The following is a 26,066-nucleotide window of genomic DNA, read 5'->3' on the forward strand; positions in this document are numbered from 1 at the left end:
TATACTGTGGTGTAAACACATCTATGAACTCTGCCTTCAAGGTCAACATAACAAACAAATATCAACATATCACCTTCTGGTACAGAGTAAGCTTCTGAAAGAAAGAAAGAAAGAAAGAAAGAAAGAAAGAAAGAAAGAAAGAAAGAAAGAAAGAAAGAAAGAAAGAAAGAAAGAAAGAAAGAAAGAAAGAAAGAACACTTCACTTACATGCATATTATTTATCCTGTTGCGACTTATTGTCCTCCTATAATAGCTGAAGTCATTCTGAATTGCTGGGTTCCTCATCTTTAAAAAATAAATGATGAAGTCCATGAAGAAAGCACCTTCCAAAACTACTAACACAAGAGCAGTTCTAGCCTCCTTATTCACATACATTGATCAGACAGCTCAGATTCCCCAAGAACCTTGCAGTCCTAGTTCCCATCTTTAAGAAAGGTAGTAGAGAAGACTTGGCCAATTACAGACCCATAAGCCTCCTTGACATAATCAGCAAATTATACTCTAAACATCTTAGTTTGAGATTATGTGAGTGGCTTGACCAAAAAGGTTTCTTGGAAGAAGAACAGACTGGCTTTAGACATGGCAGATCAGTTATGAATCATTATTTAGTCTTAAAGGTAAAGGTATCCCCTGGGCAAGCACCGGGTCATGTCTGACCCTTGGGGTGACGCCCTCTAGCGTTTTCATGGCAGACTCAATACTGGGTGGTTTGCCAGTGCCTTCCCCGGTCATTACCGTTTACCCCCCAGCAAGCAAGCTGCCTTACTACCCTGCGCCACAAGAGGTTCTTACAGAATTGACAAGTATGTGCATTATGATGAGATCACTTTTTGTAGCCTTTGTCGACTTTAAATCTGCATTTGATTCAATATCTAGAGATCTTCTATGGTCAAAACTTTTCAGCTCAACAACTGATAAACGGCTTTTGTTATTACTTTATAAACTTCACAAGAATACAAGAGCAAATGTATTTCAGCACCTCACAACACTATCTCCTGACCTTGAGTTCATCGAAACGGAGAGTAAAATGCAAGATGGCAGCAAACTGCTTAGCAAGGGCCTGCTCGCGCTCTAAATGCTGCGTCGGTGTATAGGGTGGGCAGGTCAGGGATTCCAATAAACTTTGCAGTGCTTTCTCTGGGGGAAAAGAGTGTATATGGGAGAGGGAAAGAAGAAAATGAAATTGCACTAATTTGTTTCGTTTATTAGAAAGCCACATTCAAACTAGTGCATACTTAAATACGCTTTGCTGTTTTGTGGGGCAGGTCAACAGTTAGATTTCAGAAAATTAACAAAACGCTACACCTGGCTTTTACTCGACTGTCTGCAAATGCATTTATTGGCCAGTTATTATTAGAGAAAAAGCCTCTTACGTTATTTTCTCTTCATTGCAAATCTGGGGAAATAGATCAGTTCATAACACATAAGAACCAACAGGTTTAACAAATAAAGTCCTTGAAGGATCCAGGCCAATAATAATTTTTTGAAGGGGGGGGGGGACCTTCAAGTTCTTTAATTGCACTGAAAACCAGTCCACACCTGTGGGAAATGCTTGCAGTAAGTCCCTTCTGGCTAACACCTGCACTCAGTCATATATATGTAGACTCTAGATGCAGAGGCTCTGTATAAATCACCCTATCTTTTGCATACTGTTACATGAGTCCATTTTCTTCGAAGTCCTCTAGACATCCCCTGTCTAGATCCCTTTTTCTAGTCCTTCCAGCACCAATATTACAGTATTATTTTGCATCCAGGGGGCTGACAGTACATAATACTAGCCTTGGACTTTTTTTTCCAGGATAGCACCAAACTAAGGACAAATAACATTCAGAACATTATTATTATTATTATTATTATTATTATTATTATTATTATTATTATTATTATTATTATTATTATTATTAATTGGATTTATTTCCCGCCACTCCCCGTAGGCTCGCGGCGGGTCACAATAGTCCTATCCCCATTAAAATACCCATTAAAAGACTTTAAAAACAATCCCAACATGGCGGAAGCTCTCATTATTCCCACCCCTGCCAGAACATACCAGATGGCAAAGACGCTCTAAAATATCAGACCCTCATAACAAAAATTCAGCTCAAGAAGTATTCAGAAAGTATGAGCCAAAAAGTTCTATTGAGATCGTTAGGCAGGTCCTCACCTAATCTGAGGGAAAATTCATAAAACCGCTTCAACCTCACCACCAGGGGACAGACTGAATTCCACGCTCTTTCTTGAAGCTGTATATCATTTGGGTTTTGTATTGCCTGAAAAAAAGGGAGGGGAAAAAGAAAAATGACCAAGGACACAGCCATGACTGCAGTACAAAACAGCCAAAATTCACCCCAGTATACTACCACATTTTAATATACAATATTCCATAAAGACTATTCATGTATTAACAAGGAATCAATAATTCCAGCAGATTCCAACAACTGCAATAAATTTCACTGCTGTTAGCCTGGCCTTTCCCCTCGTTTTTCCTTTAATTTTTTTTTGAGTTCCTTCAGACAGAGATGTGTCCCCCCCCCATGTACATTACCATATAAAGCACCATGTACATTGAGGGAGCTGAACAACAATGTAATCATGACAACATCCTTAAATCAGAGAGAGATGCCGAGCCCAAAGCCAAGCTGCTTGTTAAGCCTCCTCTGGAGTTTCATTATTAAGAACAAAACTGGCAGAAATGCTTGGAACGCGCGGTGCTCTCATCCTACACCAGACTTCATCATCTGTCCTCTTAGTCATTCATAAATAAAACAGATTTAGAAAAATATTTGCAAAATGTGTGTGGTGCATGTAAGAGGAGTAGCTCTGGCACAGATCCAGCCATGGGTAGAAGGAATTCTGCCCCTGAGACGCTGTTCCCAGGGTTCCCCCAGGAACAGTATCTCAGAGTTGCACTTTAGAGTGAAGAGCTGAGCCACCTTTTTATACTCTGCTTTTCACTACTTGAAGGAAGCCCAAAGTGGCCTACAAATACCTTTTCCTTCTCCCCATGGCAGAAATGCTGTGAGGTCAGTGCGTCTGAGAGAGCTCTAACAGAGAACATCTCTAAGAGATCTGTAATTAGCCCTCCGTCACCCAGCTGGCTGCAGGTAGAAGAGTAGAGAATTAAACCTGGTTCTCCAGAGTAGAGTCCACCACTCTTATGTGCTGGGACATAGCGTAAGGCAGAGAAGTTGCAGTCCACTGGTGGAAATTCTTCCACCCACAGAAAGGCTAGCCAGATCCAAGTCACTGTATTGGCTAGTCAGATCCAAGTCACTTCCTGTGATTACCTGGGTGCAGAGGCACTCTGGGACAGAGAAGTAACTCAGGCTTTCTCAACCAGGGTTTCATGAAACCTTTGGATTTCTTGACAGCCCTGGAAGGGTTTCCCAAATGGGTGGTTATACAAGTTCAATTAAATTAAACTAAACTAAACTCCCAATTGGTGTGATTTGCTTCAATGGGGCATGTGGCCTAAACCAGCGGTAGTCAACCTGTGGTCCTCCAGATGTTCATGGACTACAATTCCCATGGGAACTGTAGTCCTTGGACATCTGGAGGGCCACAGGTTGACTATCCCTGGCTTAAACCATTTAGTTAGGGCTCCTAGCCACTGCTCCAGTTTTGTGAGCAGAGTTTTTGCAAACGAATCTACATCCATAGGAAATTTATTAGAAGGGGAGGGGCCTAGAGAGGGTGGGAAGGGGAGGGGCCACAGGTGGGTGTGTACATAAGTATGCTTCCCAACCATATTCTGCATGATCGTGGCACTTCTGGGGTCCTTCAAAGCCTGACAAATTTTGCAGAGATTTCGCAACAGTAAAAAAAGCTGAGAAAGGCTGGGATAACTAAATCAGGAATTATCTCCTGATTTTTGGTTTAATTATTCCTAATCATGAACACACAGTTAACAACAACAGAGTGGAATGCAAAATACTGCAGAGTGATGTGGATCCTTCTTCTGCAATCAACATACATCTCTTATCTCTTGTCCAGCTCCTTTGTAGGACTGCAGGTCTGACAGCATGCTCTCTGAATCCTGTAACACAGCACTGACTTGGTTCCATACTTCCCTTTCTCCCTCTGTAGGCTGAGCATCTGGGCATGACATAAGAAAGCAGACAATTCAAAGCAGTAGATTGCATGAACCAGCATGAAACAATAATCACATTCACTTAATAATAGTGCACTGAGTCTGATGAAGCCAGGAAAGCTTGCTGGGTGACCTTGGGACCGGTCACACAATTTCAGAGCAATCTACGCCCACATGGTTGTTGTGGGGATAAAATGGCTGTGAGCCGAATAATGTAAGTTGTTTTGGCTCCTCATTGGAGAGAAAGGGATACAAATGAAATAAGTAAGCAAACAAATCCAAGATTTGGCAAGGCTACTAAACTCTCTCAATCATGTCTTTTACAACCTTCAACATTTTCACTTTCCTTAATGGAGGCAGAGGGTATAGAGGAGGGGGTTCCTGCCAAGGTTGGAGGAGTCTCAGGCATTCCTCTGTAAATGCAGTGTGCCCCAAAGTTTCAAACAAGTCTGCCTTCACATAACCTGTGCCTTTATGAAGTATCCAAGAATACTATTCTGTAGTAAGTCATAAAAAGGATACACCCCTTCTCTCATAACAGGGCAGAAATCTTGGTTTCAAATGCTATTCACTCTCAAAGGTGAGAATTACGATACAAAACAGTGGTCTTCAGCATGAGCACGGAATTCCCAGCAACCACATGAGATAAAACGTATGGCATCAGATTTGTGACATGAAGAGGGAATATGGAGTTACAGTTTGTGTATGTGAGCAGGAATTAGCCCTTTGATAACCATATGCTCGTCTATTTAAGATTATAGTCACAGCAGCTGTATTGATTTTGATGAAGGGGGAGGAGAACCCAAAAAGACAACAGTTAAGTGAAACTGCTTGTAAAGACCGTAAAGATCAAGTATATTTATAAGTAGACCAAATTAATGAAAACTAAAAAGCAAGGATACATTTATGTAGATTTTAATATAAATTTCTATTATGACAGGCTAAGTGAAAAGGGTTAAAAACTGAGAGCAAATGTTTTTTTTTTTAATACAACAACCCTGAGCTACCAATATTTTGTAACTTCTCAGTGTTGTAGCTGCTTAAAATACTCAGATGTGGCTAATTTTAGTTTTGTTCTAATTTTAGAGGAGTAAGGCTAGTTTTACTGCAGTACGTGAAGGGTTAAACAGAGGGTCAAACAAAGGATAAAGATTAAAACTGAGGTCACAGAGCTACCATAAACTCTAATATCACTTTTAAACTTTATTACACTTATAGAAGATTAAAGTATTAATATCAGAGACGAGAGATAGTGAGTTCACAGATAAGGCTTTAGGCAGGTTTTTGTGACAGAAAAAGGAAAACAAACGACAAAAAAAAATGCAGCTAGGGTTTTTTAAAATGGAGGTCCAATTTTAAACTAAATTTAAAAAATAAAGCTAATTTTCACATTTTTAAGAAGGTTTTTTTTTCTTACAACAGACAAGCAGACAGATATCCCCTGTAACTACTGAAGCTACTTAGCTAGGGTTCCCTTTAATTCAAGCCTAGAAGGGCAAAACTAGCTCCTGGTAGCTGGTGGTTTGATCCTTAGGCATGTAGACATATGGATTGTGAACCTGTGTACTGTGAGCCTAGGGATTTGCCTCCTGGTAGGAAGGCACTGGATATTACATGTGGTCTAGATCAGGGGTAGTCAACTTGTGGTCCTCCAGATGTCCATGGACTACAATTCCCATGAGCCCCTGCCAGCAAACGCTGGGAGGGGGTGATGGGAATTGTAGTCCATGGACATCTGGAGGACCACAAGTTGACTACCCCTGGTCTAGATAGACTAGTAGACAATGCTGGGAAGGATCCAGTGGTCATGGTATGCTTAGGCTGGTAGATAGATCAGTAGCAAACCTGCGTACTAGCCACAATGTTATTTACCTGCCTGGTCTAGACAGGCTGGTAGAGAGTACTGGAGAAGAGCCAGTGGTTAGGGTACATGTTGATGCCAAGGATGTGGGGAAATGTAGTATTGTGGCTCTGGAGGAAAAATTTAGGCTGCTAGGCAGGAGACTCAAGGCTTCCTCCAAGGTAGCCTTCTCAAAAGTCCTGCCTGTTCTACACACAGGGTAAGTTAGTCAAGCACAAACTAGAAATATCAGAATAGATTCAAATGGTTAGCCGTGTTGGTCTGAAGTAGCACAATAAAATCAGAGTCCAGTAGCACCTTTAAGACCAACAAAGATTTATTCAAGGCATGAGCTTTCGAGTGCAAGCACCCTTCATCAGACGAAGGGTGCTTGCACGCGAAAGCTCTGATTTTATAGAAATATCAGTGTATGGATAAGATGATAGCGTACTTCTCAGTCTTCTCTTGCGAGGGGAATTGTGCTCAACATGACAAAATCATTTCACATGCTGGAGGATGAGAGTTGTGGCCTAGCATCACTGTAGGTGTAAAGATGTTGAAAGACCTGACTCAGACTGAGGTCATGAGGTGCTCCAACTGATGGGCAAATGAAAAACTCACCAGGCCTAGATGGCATGCATGAAAATTTAACTTCTGGATCTTCTGACAAAACTATACAATTTAGTTCTAAAATCTCCATTCCCAAGGACGGGAAGGAAGCTAATACAGCCCCCATCTTTAAAAAAGATTCCAGAGGAGATCTTGGAAATTACAGGCCGGTCAGTCTAACATCAATACTGGGGAAGCTGGTTGGATCTATTATTAAAGATAGAATTAGTAGTGGATGAATAAAAGCTATTGGGGAAGACATTGAGAAAGCAGATAAAAACTACAAAGGAAAATGCTGGCACTTTCTATGGAATGGTAAAAAAGCAAAAATATTCTGGAAAAGAAATCCACTTAAAAGTGAAACTTATTAAAGTTTAAATTCACAATGGAAACTAAGAGCATGCTATTAGGTATTCTGCCTAACAAATTATTAAAATTTTAAAAGAGATATTCAAATACATGGTGAGAGCAACTAGAACTACTTATATATTTTAGCGAAATGGAAATTAGACATCTATCCATGTTTAGAAGAATGGGAAAATAAAGCTGCTGAATATGCAGTAATGGCAAAATTAACAACCCAGCTGAGAAACATCTATTACAAAATTTGTGGAGAGCTGGAGCATGTGTACTATGTGCACTATGCTAGTTGAAGATAAACTTAGATTGAGAAAGAGTCTAAAAATACAAATGTACGGTAATGAAATAGAATTAGAATTAAAATTTGTTTTAAATGTAACATCTTATATCTTGAAAGGAGATATATAATAGATCTTTTTTCACACTGATATATATTTTAATCTGTTAAAGGTTCTAATGAATATGTAGAAGAGGCAAAATATATAATATTGAATAAATAGTAATGATGAACCTAATGGTGTAGTCAAAATAAAAATTTTGAAACTTAAACTTAAAATGTTGAATACAATCATACCCCAACAGAAGTAAGAACTATTGTATATTATAGATAATACCTTAAAATTATAATTAAGGGGATGTAAGGGAAGATATTTTCTCTCTTATACATTTTGTATTACATGATTTTTCTCAACACAATTATGTTGTATAACCTTTTCCCCTCCCCTTTCTTGCATCCACAAGACAGCAAACACTTTAATTTTTTTAAGCAATTTGCTTATAAATCATTTTAAAATACACCACAGACCACTTACAATGATCAATCTGTACATACAAAAGTGAGAGGAAAACTGAAGGCTGCCCCACTCTGCTTCTTTCGGATACAATTCATGTGGGAATGTAATCACTGAGCTGGATCTATCCAGATGTTTCACTTTCTTTCACCTGCTTACATCCCCTACTACAGCCCCTACCACCCATGGGTTTTATACACACCGTTCCCATGATCCTCAGCATACCATTTCTGGTGGTCAAAGAGGACACTCCCTTTTTCACGAACAGAAAAGTTGGTTGGATTCAACCCACTTTCCAGAAGTTCTAATCGCAAATTTAAATGCTAGTAGCCAAACAAGAAAACTACAGCAATCTCCTGCCCAAAAAGCTCCCAGATAATATGGCAGCATTAGATCATTAGCTGGTCTTTTTAATTCATGTTGATGATAATGAAGCATGGTATTGGGGTTTTGGATTATCTGAGCAGCTAGCTATCTGAGAGGACATTGGGAAGCTGTAAGTGGTGTGTGCTGTATTGCCATACATTGATACACTGATGCATGCAATTCATTAGGAATTAAAATGAGAAAAGAATGCAAGCCAGGCTGGAAACTTTACTAAGTCTCAAAGAAAATGGGGGGGGGGGGGACACTGGCCTCTGATCAAACTCTGTGCAAGTGAGAACTTTTAAAAGAGTCCCATTCAGTTCCTGAAAAACAGAAAGGGAACAGGAAAAGTGCTCTGGGAGAATAAATACTGTAAAAGCATTAAGTCCGATCATTTGTACAGCTACCTGTTAAAGCAAATCAGGCTTATACATTCCTTCTCAATCTTTTCCTAAATCAGGGGAAATGATATTCCAGTCTTTGAACTTACTTTCAAAATCCAGGAAAAAATGTGGGTTGTTTTCAATTTCCCTGGAAAGGACTTTAAGAAGGTTACCCATACCAGCAAACCTAGTGAAGGCAACAAAACCATAAAGAGTTACATCTACACAATTAGAACACTGACAAAAGCAAAGGATTGACATGTTTTGTTCTTCTCATGCACACTGAAACAATGCCACTTCTCTGATGTAGTAAATAGCGCAAACAGTATCCAGTGGGTGGATCCAACCTTCATCCAAAGAGCTTTCCACCAGCCTAAAAAACCTTCCTCTACATTAATTGGCCTTCCACTGGAAGAAGTCTCCTTACATTTGAGGAAGCATTCAAACTCTGCTCAACGGATTGGTAGGATAGAGGTAGGATCCACCCCAAGAGATAATAGGAGGAACCCCAAGCAACCCAAATGATACACAGAAATTGTGTTAATTACATAGGCTGGGAACAAGACGCCATTTCAGATGACTGGAAGTAGTAGAAGGATAGTTGGATTTTATACTCTGCTTTTCATTACGCAAAGGAATCTCAAAGTGGCTTACAATCACCTTTCCTTCCTTTCCCCACAACAGACACCCTGTTAGGTGGGTGAGGCTGAGAGAACTCTGACAGGACTGTTCTGTGATTACAACCCTAACAGGACTGCGACTAGCCCAAGGACTTCCAGCTGGCTCCATGTGGAAAAGTGGGGAACCAAACCCGCCTCTACAGATTAGAAGCCGCCGCTCTTAACCACTAAGCTGGCTCCCAAGTAGTAAGGTAGATGTATCATCGTCAGTGCTGTTCATGCTAATTTCTTTCATACTATTGCCTTTGGTTAAACAGATTTCAGAGATTTCAAGAATGCTACGGTGTATATGAGAGTTTTGGCACTGCAGTTCTAATGAAAGATAAGTACAGACCAGTTATTTAGGTTTATATGAAATACATTCGATTCTAGTTTGATTATATTAAAATTTTTAACCACCTTTCTATCCACCTGCCCACAGCAGGTTACAGTGCATCCACAATATAATGGCATCCACAATACAAAACAATATACAAATCAGTTCTGTAATACAAATCTAAAAAGCTGTAAGGAAAATTACAGCAGGCAAGGGAGCAGCAAATACAAAAAGATAAAACCAGTGACGTTTACTTCTTTACCCTGTGGGTCATTACTATAGATATGGCTACCTGTTCAATGGTCTCTGAGCAATTACCAATAAGCAGCAATTCAAGAGCCCTGCCATCTGAGCCATTAGGGAAAGGTAAAAGTGAGGAGATCAAGTCAGAACGTTTGTTGTTATACAACTCACATCGCAGAATGATATGGCAAACTGATGGCAGTACCTGCAAATCCTTTCATTGAGGGGAGTTCTCCTATACCTGCCTTCAACCATTACAGAAGGAAGCACGTTTAGACTGGCTAACAAAAACGCTCTGCGGTTCGAAGGCATTATAAGGTTGGAAAAATAATGTGCCATAGTGTTTGCTTATATGCTATCTAAAACTGGATGCAAGAGCCTCTTGTGGCGCAGAGTGGTAAGGCAGCCGCCTGAAAGCTTTGCCCATGAGGTTGGGAGTTCAATCCCAGCAGCCGGCTCAAGGTTGACTCAGCCTTCCATCCTTCCGAGGTCGGTAAAATGAGTACCTAGCTTGCTGGGGGGTAAATGGTAATGACTGGGGAAGGCACTGGCAAACCACCCCGTATTGAGTCTGCCATGAAAACGCTGGAGGGCGTCACCCCAAGGGTCAGACATGACTCGGTGCTTGCACAGGGGGTACCTTTACCTTTACCTTTAAAACTGGATGCAACAGCCATATGGTTACACACTGAGATATTATAAAAGGGCCTTGAGTTTTGTGCAGTGCACTGTTATAAGATGGCACCATTGCTGAAGTCTTTGGGGGAGGAACTAGAAACATGAAGTGGTTCCCTGCACCTCTCCGTAATGTCAACGAGAAAGAGAGAGACATACAGCACGCTGATACAAATGCCACAGGTATTTTCTCTACTATAGCCCAAGGATCCTCTCTCAGAAGACCGAATGCTAGCAAGCAGCTTTTTATCTATGATGTTTTTGAACCAGAGCTTTGAGCATTTCATCTCACTCTCTTCCATGGAGATCGCTCCTAAGTGCAACCTAGGGACTGTGCTATCCTGTTCCTCTGAATCACCTGAGAATCATAACCTGGCGTATTTTTTTTTTAGTATTCTAAAACCTCACAAAGATTTGTGGCTCTAGGCGTTCAGGGACAATGTGTCAACTCATTTCAGTCATTTGTTTTTGTTTGTACCAGTAAGTTCACTTCTTTATCATAATGGGGAAAGCGGCATTATTTAACTGTGCTGTTAAATTTCATCCTCCTCATTTTGTCTTGTCACAAGGGATGTAAGTATTAGCCATCATTCCACAATGTGACCTTTTATAGTCCGTGTCTTTATCTATGGGAAGACATTTATGACTGTGTTGGTCCAAATATAAAATGCAAAACATAAAATCCTATGTAATTTATGGAGCCAGTTAATAAATTACGTTATTATGTTATTTATGGAAATTTATGGAAATAGTTAACAAATTAGGAATGTGCTTTGGGAAAGCTTACTCTCTATCCCCAGATGACATCCCTCATTCATATAGCAACTAGGGGCCAAGCCCGTTGCATTCAGGAATACAATGCGTGCTAGACTAGCGGGATGGGGTGGAAGAACTCTGCAGTTGTCCTCTCCCTCAACCCAGGACCCGGAAAGGTCACAGGCAGCTTTTAGTGTGGCATGAACCTGGCTGAGGTCATGGCCGGGTGGCTCTGTCATCTAGGGCAGGGGTAGTCAACCTGTGGTCCTCCAGATGTTCATGAACTACAATTCCCATGAGCCCCTGCCAGCAAATGCTGGCAGGGGCTCATGGAAACTGTAGTCCATGGACATCTGGAGGACCACAGGTTGACTACCCCTGATCTAGGGGAGAGGCGCCCTCCCGAGAAGCCCCAAGACTCAGGGGCTGGAGGCCCCTGGGCAGGGAATTCACTGGCAAGGGCAGCTCACATGGCAGGGATCCCTTCCATTCCAGCTCCTCTACAATTCCTTTCTCACTCCTTTGTGATTTGCTAAATGCAAAAAGAATGTGAAAATGGTTTACTTGTTTCTGTTTCCTCATTTCCAAATTTAATTTCTCAAACAATAAGGGTGAACTTTCCAACACATGTGCTTAAACTATACAATATAGAGCTTGAAGCAGCACATTGGATAGCCCTGTAAGTTTGGAGGTCATTTTGACGTTTCGGTATTCAATAATTTGGGCTAAGAGTTAGTGTGTGGCTTTCAGAGTGCTGAACCAGGTTCTAAGAGACTTCAAATCCTTGTTCAACCAAGAAGGTCACTTAATGACAATGAACCAATATAACTCACAGGCCTGTTCCGAGCAAAAAGTGAGGAAACCATTAATGCCTTATGCAAAAATCCTGCATGTAATGAATTTAGTAAGACTTAGTTTTGAGACTATGTAAGATTCAAGTACAAGACCAGAAGTCTAAAACATGCCCTACTGCATCATTACAGAGAGATACGGATACTCTTCATTTTTACATGGATTCATTTAAGATAAGACTTGTAGAAGGCCCAAAGAATTGAATACTGCCATGTGACATCCACACAGTAAAAAGAGCAATACAAATCAAAGGAAAATGCAAGTTAGCACTTGCACATCACAAGCAACTTGCTGATGTTTTGGAATCCTTTAATATGTTATTGCTTCAAAAATAAAATCCTGAAAAAGCTAAATTTTAAATTAAGTTTCCCAGACCTGCCATCTACAGTTATTGGTTTCTTTCATTCCCCCAGCGAGCAAAATTGGCGTAAGCCGCTTTTGTGCAAAAGATCCATAGAAACAACAGGTACAGTATTAAGCACGTAATGATTCTGAACTAATTTGTAGAAGCCAAGCTCTTTCCCGCCATGGGTGTTCCAAGAAAAATATTCTCCAGCGCATTAAAGTATAAGCTATTCCAACTGGGAATCATTCAGGGCTTTAAATGTTATTTAAAGCAATGACAAATTATGGTTGAAGAATTAAATTGCACCAGAGTTTGATCATTTAAAAATGCTGTCCCTTGGCAACAGGAAGCATTGTATGTGTGTGAACTCTCTTAACCAAGAACCACATCAATATGCCTGAACTCATCTAAAGCTATGATGTAAACACAGAAATTAGTGAAAAGACGATGATAATAATTATGAATCTGAAAAGGTATAACAAGGGTAGTTTTCACTGTAAGTTTTGCTTTATCTTTTCATTCTACTGGACTTAATCAGTTAAAAAACGTAGGATTAACATTTACAGGTGTCCTCTTCTAAACAAGTAAACAAATCAAAAAGACTGGACCAGAAGAGTAGGATGTCAGCAAATGCCAAGATGAGAACTTCACAATTTGCTGACTGTATGATTTTTATTTTCTGCTCTCAAGTCACAGCTGACTTACAGTAAGCCCAGAGGGTTTTCAAGCTAAGAGACATTTGCAGGTGGTTTGCCACTGCCTCCCTCGACATTATGATCCTGGTATTCCTTGGCTGTCTCCCTTCCAAATACTGCTCTGCTTAGCTTCTGGTATCTGATGAGATCAGGCTTGCCTGGCCAAGGCAACTATAAGATATCCTACTAAAGATGCCAGTCTGGAGACTTTTCTCAGGATTCAAGAGAGAAGTTCTTACAGGGTCTCAGGTTATTTCTCTTCTAATAAAGATTCTTCTCAAATATATTTAGTCAAACCTTGTCAACTTCCTGCATTGGTTCTTTGGACTGCAAGATTGTATTTATTAGGGACAGGCATAAAACGAACCACAATGCAAAATTTGTTACAAATTTGTCTACCGTTACAAACTTCTATGAACTTTTAAAGCAGTTCATGAGATTTCATAGAAAACGCAGATAGCAGGGGTTTAAAGAGACTCTGAGTCTCTTTAATCTCCTGCATTCTTTTCCCTGTGAAAGCCATAAAAACAGCTGTGGGGTAGGGAACAGGTTGTTTTTCAGACTTTCTACAAACCCCAATGAAAGGGACTGAGGTGTGCAGGGCTACAAACCACAAACCGGTTCAGTTCACAAATGAATCCCATCCCCATATCAATTTGGTTTGCGGTTCAGCCATGATCTATAAACTGACATGAACTGCATTTTTCTAGTTCATGCCCATCCCTAGTATTTATAGCAGGGAGGTGTTCACAGCAGTGCAGATTTCAGGCTCAAAGCCTGGATGCTTCCATGAGCATGGACAAGAACATCCACTAAGCCTAGGAAGCACTGGGAAATTTTACCATATTGTTCCAGGTTCAGTTTCTAGAGTTTACTTATTAAAATCTTTATGCCTTAACTGTTCCATCATGAGTGGTTCACAGCTCTTCAGATCCTGAAGCTTCTACATCTACAAGCCATCATTGTCAATATTCCCCTCTCTTATAAGGATAAACCAGGAAGAGGGAAAGCTAGGGTCTGACTGGAATCTGGCCTATGACCCAAACTAAGTTATTTGAGTGCCTGGAGGCATTCACACCATACTTGGTTCTTTTAACTGACTTCCCAAAGCTGCCTACAAAATTAAAGTATCAAACAAAAACTCAGCTAAATAGCTTTAAAATGCTCAGCCCACAGCTGAAAGTAATTGTTCCTCTTCAGATGTTTATTTACATAATGTATCTTGCTTTGCCTATGCATCACCAGGAGCTGCTAGGCAGGAGTGGGAGAGCAGGTCATGGTGACACCAACACGTATTCAGGTTCCTTTCAGTGGATTTTTTAATTCATTTTTGCCCTGTGTAGTAATAAGACTCATAACAACTATTCATTCTTGCACTGCTTAGCCTTTTGAGTCTTTAGTTTAAGGAATTGCTTCTCTCTCTTTCTTCCCTGTTTCTCAGGACAAAGGATTAAATTGATCAATCATTAATCTAATAAAATGGCCTCTGGCTTAAGAAAGCTTTTGCCGTCTAATATGTCTACGCCACAATACTGTCCTGTTTATACGACTACAAACCAAAATAGTTTCCAATGTCTAAAAAGTTAACATATGTACCAATCAAGAATAGAGACAAATATTCCTAAATTCTGTTTTTAAAAGATTTTCCTTAATTCTGGCAGGAAACTGGCCACACAGAATGCTCCAGATTCTTAATTTTGTTGAACTTCTGGGGCTTTCTGGATTTCACAAACAGACACTGGGCCCAATCACAAAATGGCTGCCATCTGGGTGGTTTTAAGCTAAGTGTCCTCTGATGGTGGGTTAGCTGTTTCTGAATGAGTTCCCTGTAGACAGGGCTCTTCAGAAACCCCTCCTGTTCTGATAAAATGGAAGAAAGCCAGGATTGGCCCCTTTAGTTTGAGGAACAGGTGCTTGAAGAAAGAAGGAAGACCCCGCAGGGGCTATTGAGTCCACAGACACCACTTTGGAGATAGCTGCTCTACAGCTTATCTATTTATTGACTCTTCTGATAACAGCAGAATTCTAGCACACTACCTTCAGATGATCTCAGAGCAAAGAAGACAAGAATTATTTTATGTAATCAGGATCTAAGTTATTTAGTCCTTTAAACCAGTGGTCCCCAACCCCCGGTCCGGGGACCAGTGCCAGTCCGTGGATCAGTCGGTACCGGGCCACAGCTCCTCCTTGTCCTCTTCCCCGGCTGCTGCCTCGGGGGTGCCCTGCCACTCTGCTGCCGGCTCACCTTTAGTGCTCTCCAGTGGCCGCCATGGCTGGGGCTCCCCCTCAGCATGGCACTGTGCAGCTGCTGCTGGCAGCACCCCCCAGCGGATGGCGGGAAGTCAGGGGCACCAGTGGGAAAGCAAGTGGAGCAGGGGCTCAGGCAGCAGTGGTGACATCCCTCGGCAAAAGACTACCCCCCCCCCCGGGCCTCAGTAAAATGGTCAAGTGTTGACCGGTCCCCAGTGATAAAAAGTTTGGGGATCACTGCTTTAAAGAATAAGCACCAATATTTTGTGGATCCATACTATGGGACAGTACAGTCACTCTACATTAGTGTAAGAGGATTTCTTTGATTAGTTAATGCCTAGCCGCTATACTCCAGAGCAGCTGAATACTTTTCAAAGGACAATATGATAATGCTGATGATGTTATCCATTCAGTCGTGCCTGACCCTCGGCGATTCTATAGGAAAGTTTTCACCACACATCCCTGTCTCTGACTGCTTCTTTTAGTTGGTTCATGGTCATCCCTATATCAGGTTTGATCATGTCTAGCCAGCGGCTCCTTTGGAGGGCGATATAGAAATTCAATAAATAAATAAACCAGCAGAGTGTAGTGGTTAGATGAGGAACTGGGACACCCAGTTTTGAAACCCTACACTGTGATGGAAATTTGCTAGGTGGAGTTACACGCTCAGACTAAACTACCTCACCAAGTTGTTGTAAGTAGCGATGTGAAGGCTCATACACACAAAAATTGGAACAGTTCAGGAAGGTGGAGGTGAGTTCCAGGTGTTTTTTGAGGACTTTTTCATTTTTTTTAGAAACAATTCAGAGAGCACTGGAGGAGGGGGACTATATTTTCTCTTTTAGGATCAGTAATGTGCTTCTTAAGGCAAAGGTTTTTTTTTACTGTTTGACATGAAAAAGTCTGAGAACATTTGATTTTTTTGATGGAAGAAGAGGGAAATTTATGAAAGCATGGAAAAATATTAATATTGTACATATGTACAACATTTTCAAGAATTGGTTTCCCTTAAATATACATATTCATGGCAACTAGTAATATGCTACAATTTTAATCATAATCATAATACATTATAAAAGAGTTCAGTGTTTTCAATGTTAAATAGTTTAACTCACTATCCAAATTTGTTGGTATGATGTGACTATGAGACACTATTTGTCTAATAAAAATCATTTTTACTTTTTTTACAACGTAATTTGTTTTCTACTTTCAACTTTAATGTTTCCCTACCTATCATATAGGAAAACCTAAAGGATGGATGTGTTATGGCAGGGGTAGTCAAACTGCGGCCCTCCAGATGTCCATGGACTACAATTCCCAGGATCCCCTGCCAGCAAATGCTGGCAGGGGCTTCTGGGAATTGTATTCCACAGACATCTGGAGGGCCGCAGTTTGACTACCCCTGTGTTATGGTATCATGAGGTGCAGCAACTTGCAACAGTTTCTCAAACATTGGTTAATCCTGCAATTTTTCATAAAGAGAATTAAGACATTTTTACATTTAAATTTCAACAATACGGCAAAGAGAACAACTTTATATGCCAAGCAAGTTATATTTATGCATTTTATGTTGTCAGATCTGTAAAATAAGTTCAAGATGAACGGAAAAGGGGGACAACGTTTTGTTTTTCCCTGAACCTCTATACTTTTTGCAACTATTACATCTCTACTTGTGAAGATAAAATGGAGAAGGGGAGGGGGTTGTATGCTAGTTTGGGTCCCTACAGAGGAGGAAAGGGGGGTATAAATGAAATAAATAAAATAAACAAACCAGAGGAACGAAACCTGTGTGTGCGCTGGCATGTGTATATACATGTGCATGTTTGAATAGCTATCCAATAGCTTTCTTCAAGCAGATTTGCTAATATATGAATGAATGAATGAATTTGCTCTATGAATGCTAGCTGGTGGCAGTATGGATGAATCAACACAAACCCTCTAATTAGCTGGAAAAATTACAGGAAACCTTAAGGCCTACATGATCCCAAACTCTTACACTAGTTACAGCAGAAGGGACCTGAATCTTTTCCACTCACATTCTATGCATAATAAAATCAGAGTCCAGTAGCACCTTTAAGACCAACAAAGATTTATTCAGGGCGCGAGCTTTCGAGTGCAAGCACTCTTTGTCAGACTATGATCTTCTTACAAAGAATGCTTCCACTTGAAAGCTCACGCCCTGAATAAATCTTTGTTGGTCTTAAAGGTGCTGCTGGACTCTGATTTTAGACCAACACGGCTACCCATTTGAATCTATTCTAGGAATATTTTGTCTTAAGTGAATCCTACAGAGTTCAATGGGGACTTACTCTTAAGGACAGAGGACTGCAACCATGAACAGGAATCTTGCACCAGAAAGCAATGGCCTCCCCTAATTAAAGAGGACTCAACAAAAGACACCTGTTCTACCTGTTCAAAAAATCCCTTAACCGGTACATCCTGCTGACGTAGTATACAGTTCCAGTAATTCACTGCCATTCCAGAAGGAAAAGAATGGAATGTATGTATCAAATCGCAAACTATATAACACATATTATTATTAATAGTGAACAGATCACATAACATGCAGACAAATATTAACGAGCAGAAAAGTATCGCCTCTGTATTATGTCCTGGCTGTAACAGCAGAAAGGTTTGGGCAACACATCAATCGGGTTTAACTACAGGAAAGTTTAAGATTAGTCAGTCCTGCTCAATCCATTTGTAAAAGGCAAAAATTCTTATTGTGCTTTATAACAAGACTGGCTGCCTGCAAAATGCACAGTAATGGCTCGTCTGGCAATAAAGAAAAACCATCCAGCAACAGATTAAAAACTGTTCTGAAAAAAGAAGCAAGCAGACATTGCAAGTCAAAAGCTGTAAAATGGAAATAAAGGTATGTTTAAGAAATGGATCTCAATTCAGCAATAAAATCCATTCAGCAATGTCTTGTTAAGATAATTAAGTTCATACAAGGCCTGACTTTTCTATTAAAGATTGTTTGCTCCAAACCTGCAAATTTTAATCCATGGCAAATTCACCCCATGATTCATCTTACCCACCCCTTTAGAGTAAATATCATTTGCTTCTTTGCTAATACTAGATGCACGTGGCTGAAGTGACCTATTATAAAAAGAAAACAGACATTGTCCAGTGATGTGAGCAAAGTTAAACATATGCACAAAAGTGGACATTGTGCAGTTGTTTGGACAACCCTGCAGTGCTACATTGTGGATTTCCTGTGAAGGAGACATTTAAAAATCGCAGACCACTCTATAGACATTTGCTCATTCAACATGGCTTCACATGAAGGGGGGGGGGGGGGGAGACTGACTAGTTCAGAATGGATTTAGTTGGTTATATATTGCCCTCTGCTGTTTGATGGAGAAAATCACTGAGAAATTACCATTTAAAAACTAAATCCTGCAAAATTTTCAAGACGCAATTGAAGTCCGAAGTCTGACAACAAAAGCGTACACGTGCTTTAGTCATTTTTGAGTACCTCCCATATTATATTGGCAACTTCATCCCAATCAAATGTGATAAAATGTATAACTTCAGCAATAAAACGCAAACTTAGAAAGTCTCAAATGAATTATCTTCAAATAAGAATAATCCATCAATTATAAGACAATTGATCTACAGAAGGAACTAAGAGGAAAGTCTCTTCTATTGCCTATTCACACACATACCATATCCAAAGCACTATTTAGACATAACAAACACCTGTATTCATTCCTGTAATGAACAAGCCTCAAATTCCTACTCTTATGCACATTTTCTTTCTTCCCCTTGCATGCAGAGCTTTGGTTGAAAACATCCTGATTTGGGAAGCCCTTCACTGAACTTTAGCAAGTTGGGATGAGGTGTTATTTCTTCCCAGTAAACAGGATTCTACACTAAGATTAAATAATAGTTTTAAGATCTCAGTAACTGAGAAAGACACACATTCCCGTTTCTTAAGGAATCTGCATTCAGGCACCAAAACACTCAGTGCCTCAGAATATCTACTGTGATTCCACAGTATGGAGGGAAATCAAAGGAATCATATGACCTAAGGGTGGGGGAAAGAACCCAAGGATTTCAGTCTCATTCACATTACAAACTAACTGTGGTTTGTGACATATGGGTACAGCCTCCTGCCCCAAGATTTCTTGCATTCAAAGGCTTAGGCAGTGGAAGAATACCAGTTGTCCTAATTCACCAAAGACAATGTCAGGGTTCAGTAATAACAGTATCATGTTATGTTATGAAGAAAGTTCCGTGTATTATTTATGTTCCATGTGAACAACCATGAGCCTCAGGGGAGGTATACAAATTTAATAAATTAATGAAATAAATTTCTTGCAGAGATTAAAAGGTGGAATGCCTGAAGTTAAACTTTTAAAAAATAAAGATGAAAAAAGTGAGTATAGAATCATAGATTGATGGAGTTGGAAGGGGTCATCCAGGCCTTCTAGTCCAATCGCTTGCTCAATACAGGATCAGCCTAAAAACATAAGTATCTGTCCAGCCACAGCTCACCACCTCCTTAGGCGGTTGATTCCACTGCTGAACTGTTCTGACTGTGGACAATTTTTTTTCCTGATATCTAGCTAATATTGTTTTACATGTAGTTTAAACTCATTACTGTGGGTCCTATCCTCCACTGCCAGCAGGAACCTTTCCCTGCCTTCCTCTAAGAGTCACAACCTGTCAAAAATACTTCAAGGGAGCAATCCCATCCCCTCTCAACCTCCTCTTCTTCAGGCTGAACATTTCCAAATCCCTCAGCTTCTCCTCATACGTCTTGGTCCCCAGACCATTCTCATCTGAACCCTTTCAATATTGTCCATGTCCTTTTTGAAGTGAGGCCTACAAAACTGCACACAGTACTCCAGGTGGGGTCTGACCAATGCAGTATACAACAGGACTACGATGTCTTGTGATTTTGATGTGACAAGTCTTCTGAATATACAAAACAAGCTTTCCCCAGGCATGTCCCCCACCCCGACTTTGATCTGATGTGCTATTGGGCTACTCATTAAATGTCCCTGACAGGAAAGCCCCTGCAGCCTATGCACTGTAGTTCTGATCTCAGTTTAGTTCTCATGGGCCTAGAGTGCAGATGGAACTCTATTGGGCAGAGATGTATCTGGGGAAAATATATATCATATAGTTACACTCAGTCTTCTGAAATGAATAAAAATCTTTCAGTTGTTTGAATGCGCAAAGGTAGCAAAAGGATAAAAAAAATCCCGTTCACAGTGGTGCATGTTAACACATCCGCCTTGTGTGCCATCAAAAGCTATTATTGATCTCAGAAGCTTGGCTTCCATTAAAACAAACCTTCTTTGTGTTCATGTATTCCAAATTTGTTCCAATGCCTCACTGTAATCATTCCAACGCAGGCAGGCATCTAATTTTGTCAGGACTCTCCATATGGCAAAATTTAAATAGCAAGAGCCTTGGCAGCTTGTCAGATTTGAAATGCCTCCTTCCAAATATCCAATGAAACCTAATAAGCTTTCTGAGGTGTGTCTTGATCAATCAGATGGCAGCTATCGGTTGATTGTGAGATGTGGCAGTGGCAGATGATGAAGTGGCCTTTTTCAATCGCACAACATTAACTATTAAAACTAACAACTTGAAGTTTGCACAAATGCTGCAGACAATCAGACAGATCTGGGAACAGTCCTGGGCTGAATGTGCACTTACTTTGTTTATTCCATTGTGGATCCTGCTGAATCTAGATCGATTTGAACTCGGGTCTCCCTTTCACTCCCCCCCCTCCCCACTGAAACAGAAAAGTGTTCTGCAAGTGCTTAGGGAAGCTCAGAAGGGGAGGGGGCAGCCAAGCACAGCAGAAGCCTCTTTCTTTTTTCTTGAACGGGAGGGGGGAGGAGAGGATTGGACACAGTAGAGGGAGGAAAAACAGGCGGCAAACCTCTACTGACAAAAGTTAAGGCTTCTACTGAGAGAAAATTGGGGCTTCCCCACCAGGAGCGCAAACGTGCATGCGCGGCAGTTTCGCGCATGGGCTTCTGCGCATGCGCGGCGCCTGGATCCCGCTCCCCCCCACTGGTCCGCAACTTGAAAAAGGTTGCCGACCACTGGGTTAGACCACATCTGAAATACTGTGTCCAGTTCTGAGTTTGCGCAGGAGATTGACAAGTTGGAATGTGTTCAGAGAAAGGCAACTAGAATGGTTGAGGGGTTGGAATCCATGCCTTATGAGAAGAAGCTGAGAGAGCTGGGTATGTGTAGTTTGGAGAAGAGGAGGGCAAGGGGTGATGATAGCTGTGTTTAACCTCGTAAAAGGAAGACATTTTGAAGAGGTAGCTAACCTGTTTACTGTAGCATTAGATACAATGGCTAGGAGCAATGGATTTAAATTATGGGAAAGGTTCCACTTAAATATTAGAAAACATTTCCTGATGGCAAGGGAAGTTCGTAGATGGATTTTGCTGCCTTGGATGATTGTGGCGTCTCCTTTGTTAGAAGTTTCGAGGAGGAGTTTCAATGAGCACCTGTCAGGAATGTGTGATTTTCAGGTCCCCAAGAACATGGGAGGCTGGACTAGATGGTCCTTTGTGGTCTCTTCCAGCTCTGTGTGATTCTGATTCTGCATTAACCAAGAGGCTTTTGGGGGATGGGGTAGGGGACATTTCTATCAAAGATGCCGCACTTTATAATCCTCTTGTAGAGCCCTGGGTCCCCCTCCTGCATGTAAGAAGCAGCTTCCTGTATAACAAGGAAATCTCTTTGTATTAGTATTTCTGGTGCGCCTTAGAGAAATATGGCTGGGCTACAGAGCTTGTTTAGACAGGTTCAGAAATGTTTAGACATGTTCAGAAATAGGCCAAGCTTGCTCTGGTGGGTAGTCATGTCATCTCCAAATGAATCTGACTATCACAGAGTAACACAATTAATGAAACATAGGTTTGGGTCATCAGTTCCTTTCCCCAACCCTGGAACAATGAGGATAAAAGAAATCAAAAGTTTCAGGCAGGTGGCTAATCTCCTCAACCTTAAAGTACTGTTTCCCTTTAATGTCTTGTCCCACTTGAAATCATCCTTCAGTCCGCTTTTCCTCACCCTTAATTGTTGGACCATCGCACTCCCATCAAGGTGGGTCCAAAATGTCCAATGTTCAAACCAGAATGCAAATATGACTAACACCCTTTTCATTACATCAACTCTGGAGGCTTCCCAATGAGTCAATTAAGGCTCCTTTGACAAATACTGGCTAACCTGTTAGCATAGTCTCCACTTCTTCAATACATTTTTAGATGTTAATTACCCAAGGGAAGGCACTGGCAAACCACCCCTTATTGAGTCTGCCATGAAAACGCTGGAGGGCGTCACCCCAAGGGTCAGACATGACTCAGTGCTTGCACAGGGGATACCTTTACCTTTAACCCCAGGATATATTTTGGATATACAACTAGCATGGTTGGCTCAATTTAGAATGATATTTTGGACCTGCCACTAAGCATAGCATGCTGATTTTCTTTGCTGTTTTTCTGTGCAGACCTACTGCACGTAGTGGATGGTAGCTATGAAAACCTTTATTGAACCCAAAACTTAATCCTCTTTTGCACCATCTCAACCCTTTACCTTCTTCTATGTGCTTGTTTAGTTTAATAGCATGGATGTGTGTTAGGGACTTTTCTTTTGTTTCTTGAGATGAACACTTTGAGATGAAATGCACTTTTGTGTGTGTGAAATTCCCCTGGCAGAACCAACACCAGGACCAACACAGATTAGCAACTGCTTTTCCCTGCCCTCTCTGCATCCAGAGGGTAAGGGTGGGAGGAAGGAGGCTCACACTCCAATGCACCTCTTTTCTCCATGGAGACTGCTGCCTGGAGATCAGTTGTAATTCCTGAAGATCTCCAGGCCTCCCCAAGAGGTTCAAAAACAAAAACCTGTCGATTCCATGAAGTAGAAGCTGAGAAACAAATTGGTAATTGGCCGTGCAATAAAATCTGTTTATTCAAAATAGACTTTATTGCACAGCCAATTATTGCTTTCCCCCCCTCTATTCCCCTGGAAGTTGGCAACCCAGCAGGCTGCACATGGAGGAAGCATCAGATCCAGCTCTTGAGATCAGAGTCCGCCACTCTTTAACCACCACACCACACTGAATCTGAAGATCTAGTGGGAAGCAGGGAGAGAAGGATGTTAAAACCATGATTTATGCTTTTCCATGTGGCCAGCACCCATGAAGGCCACAATCCAGGTGTGGGTCCTAGTGCCCGGTGCATTCCTGGGTGCACTGGGCTTTGCCTCTAGTGTGGTAAATAAAGTTCAGTGTTGGTAAATGTAAGGTGACTCACTTTGGAACCAAAACTCCAAGGAGAGTCTAATAGGATCTGAACGTGCGGAGATGGAGAGGGGAAAAGCTCTTGAGGTCACAGTAGACAACCCAATAAAAGTCTGATCCAACAAGTCTGTTCTTATGATACAAATTCAATTTGAAGAGTACAAAATTCAACAACCAGGGTCCCCCTCCATTACATGCAGATAAACAAAAGCAAGCCAACCCACAGACCTTCACTATACTTTTAAAACAGATTGCAGTTAGGGGAATTATCCACTAAGTGGCAATATAAACCTACAAGAGACATAAAAGTCCTTCAAAAACAATCCCACTGCATATAATTTTTCTGGAGCTAAGTAGACAGGTCTCAAGGAAAATCAACAGTACAATGTGTCTGATTCTGAAATGTGTTGTTAGCACAAAAAAACTAACAGCCCTAGACCACTTTAAGAACACTATGTAGAATCTAATTAACAATGAGAGAAAAGCAGCAATAAAGACCCCCTCCCAAATTTATTTAAAACGATGCTTTCTTTCAAGCTAGTCATACAAATAAAATTATCATGAAAGCAGGAGGCTGCTGGCGAGTGCTATATAAAGATGCATGGCTAGACAGAAATGCATCTTAAAATAATTGTACTGGTTCTAAAAAATCAGTACAATTTTAACAGTCGGCACAGAACAATATGGATCAGTAATCTGTTGCCATGAAAGAAGAATGGGGATATTGATAAAGATAAAGGTAAAGGTATCCCCTGTGCAAGCACCGAGTCATGTCTGACCCTTGGGGTGACGCCCTCCAGCGTTTTCATGGCAGACTCAATACGGGGTGGTTTGCCAGTGCCTTCCCCAGTCATTACCGTTTACCCCCCAGCAGCAAGCTGGGTACTCATTTTACCGACCTCGGAAGGATGGAAGGCTGAGTCAACCTTGAGCCGGCTGCTGGGATTGAACGCCCAGCCTCATGGGCAGACAGTTTCAGACAGCATTTCTGCTGCCTTACCACTCTGCGCCACAAGAGGCTCTGGGGATATTGATAGTGCAATTCTAAACAGAGTTACACTCTTGTAAGTTAATTGACCAGTGGGCTGAAAAGGCCGTAACTCCACTTACGACAGCACTGTAAAATACAGGGTTCTTTGGTCTGTAACTTTGGACAGTGCCTGTTATCTTCTGATGACATGGCACAGTAAACGGCTTTCAGCTGGCATCAAAAACTGCTCCTTCCAGCTCCATTCCTCTACTCAGGGCATGGTTTTATGCTTGTTCTCAGGACATGAATTCCAGCTTATCTGGCTGCATGTACACATATGGCATGTTTATGTCATCACCTGCATAATATTTATTCTGGCTAGAAGTTCAGCAGTTAGAGTTGGCTACAACAATCATGACTTTCTGGCATGAGTGCATAGCAACGCAGATTTAGGTCATTATCTACAAACTAAATCCTGAACAAAATCTGAGTCCAGTAGCACCTTTAAGACCCAATAAAATTTTATTCAAGGCGTGGGCTTTTGTGTGCAAGCACTCTTCCTCAGACAATGGAACAAGAATCATAAGGGTACAGATATAAGGAGAGAGAAAAGTACTAGTAAATTAGTTAACAGCGTCAAAAAGACATCCACAAATACACAGCATAATGAAGATTGGATAATTTCTTGCTAGAATAACAAAATCAGTCCTTTAGGTTCAATTGTCATTCACAAAAACATAGGGGGAATAAAGATGTTAAGGTTAGTGCTTAAGGGCAGTTGCTTTCCCTGTTGTGCTGATGGAATTATCCAATCTTCATTCTCATGCTAACTCATGAGTTAGCCCAAACGTCCATCACTCCACGGCAGTGCAGAGAGGATTAAATAAGAGGGGAACCCAAAATGCACACGTGCTCCCTGGGTTCCCTGCACTCAAGCGCTGCCTTATGAAGCACCCTGATTGTCAGGCAACAGCGCTCTGTGCTGTGCGGAATTTATCTGTTAAATAAACTAAACCATCCTCTCTCCTCCCCAGCCAGCATGAGGTCCATAATATTTACAGATGCATTTCGCACACGATGGAGCAGCATCCTGTTTTGTAATTTTGCCTGGGTGTGCCTCCCAGGCCATTTCTGGCAACACGTCCTAGGACAGTAAGCAGCCAGACTTGTTCCTGATACAGGGAAAACAGATGGGCATTTGGCTCATCTGCTTCACTAAACAGAGCATATGCAAAATGGATCTTAGCCCAGCTCTTTCCTTCTGTAGCAAAAGGCTTACCAAGTGTGAAAGGTTTCAAGTTCTTCTGTTCTAATATGCATCATCCAGAAGTTATGGAAGAAGTAGGGCTGTCACGTTAACATGGCAAGAACAAGGGACGCTTGGGAGAAGCAGTCTCAAGCAGAGGGCAGCCACTGTGGATGTGTTTTATATGTAAATAGGCAGCATCTAATTTATCTTCAGATCTTTGCCTACTGAATATACGCTTGTTAGCACCTTAAAATCACAACCTCCTCCCCCGATTAGCATTCTATAATTTATGGTAATAAAAACTGTAAGGA

The 26,066-nt window shown here is 41.1% G+C and overlaps 1 protein-coding gene across 1 annotated transcript in view; it reads right to left on the reverse strand.

The window, feature by feature from the left end:
- The window catches only part of CYRIA (CYFIP related Rac1 interactor A), a 75,564-nt gene that overhangs the window by 13,072 nt on the left and 36,426 nt on the right, over positions 1 to 26,066 (reverse strand). Inside the window, exons 3-7 of the mRNA XM_077311056.1 lie at positions 8,544 to 8,623; positions 3,971 to 4,092; positions 2,162 to 2,267; positions 1,001 to 1,137; positions 208 to 285 (exon numbers count right to left, since the gene is read on the reverse strand). Of these exons, the coding sequence (XP_077167171.1) occupies positions 208 to 285; positions 1,001 to 1,137; positions 2,162 to 2,267; positions 3,971 to 4,092; positions 8,544 to 8,613 (513 nt within the window). The 5' untranslated portion in view covers positions 8,614 to 8,623. The remainder of the gene's footprint in view (positions 1 to 207; positions 286 to 1,000; positions 1,138 to 2,161; positions 2,268 to 3,970; positions 4,093 to 8,543; positions 8,624 to 26,066) is intronic.

Source organism: Paroedura picta, chromosome 1, assembly GCF_049243985.1.
Source record: "Paroedura picta isolate Pp20150507F chromosome 1, Ppicta_v3.0, whole genome shotgun sequence".
Classification (NCBI taxonomy): Eukaryota; Metazoa; Chordata; class Lepidosauria; order Squamata; family Gekkonidae; genus Paroedura; species Paroedura picta.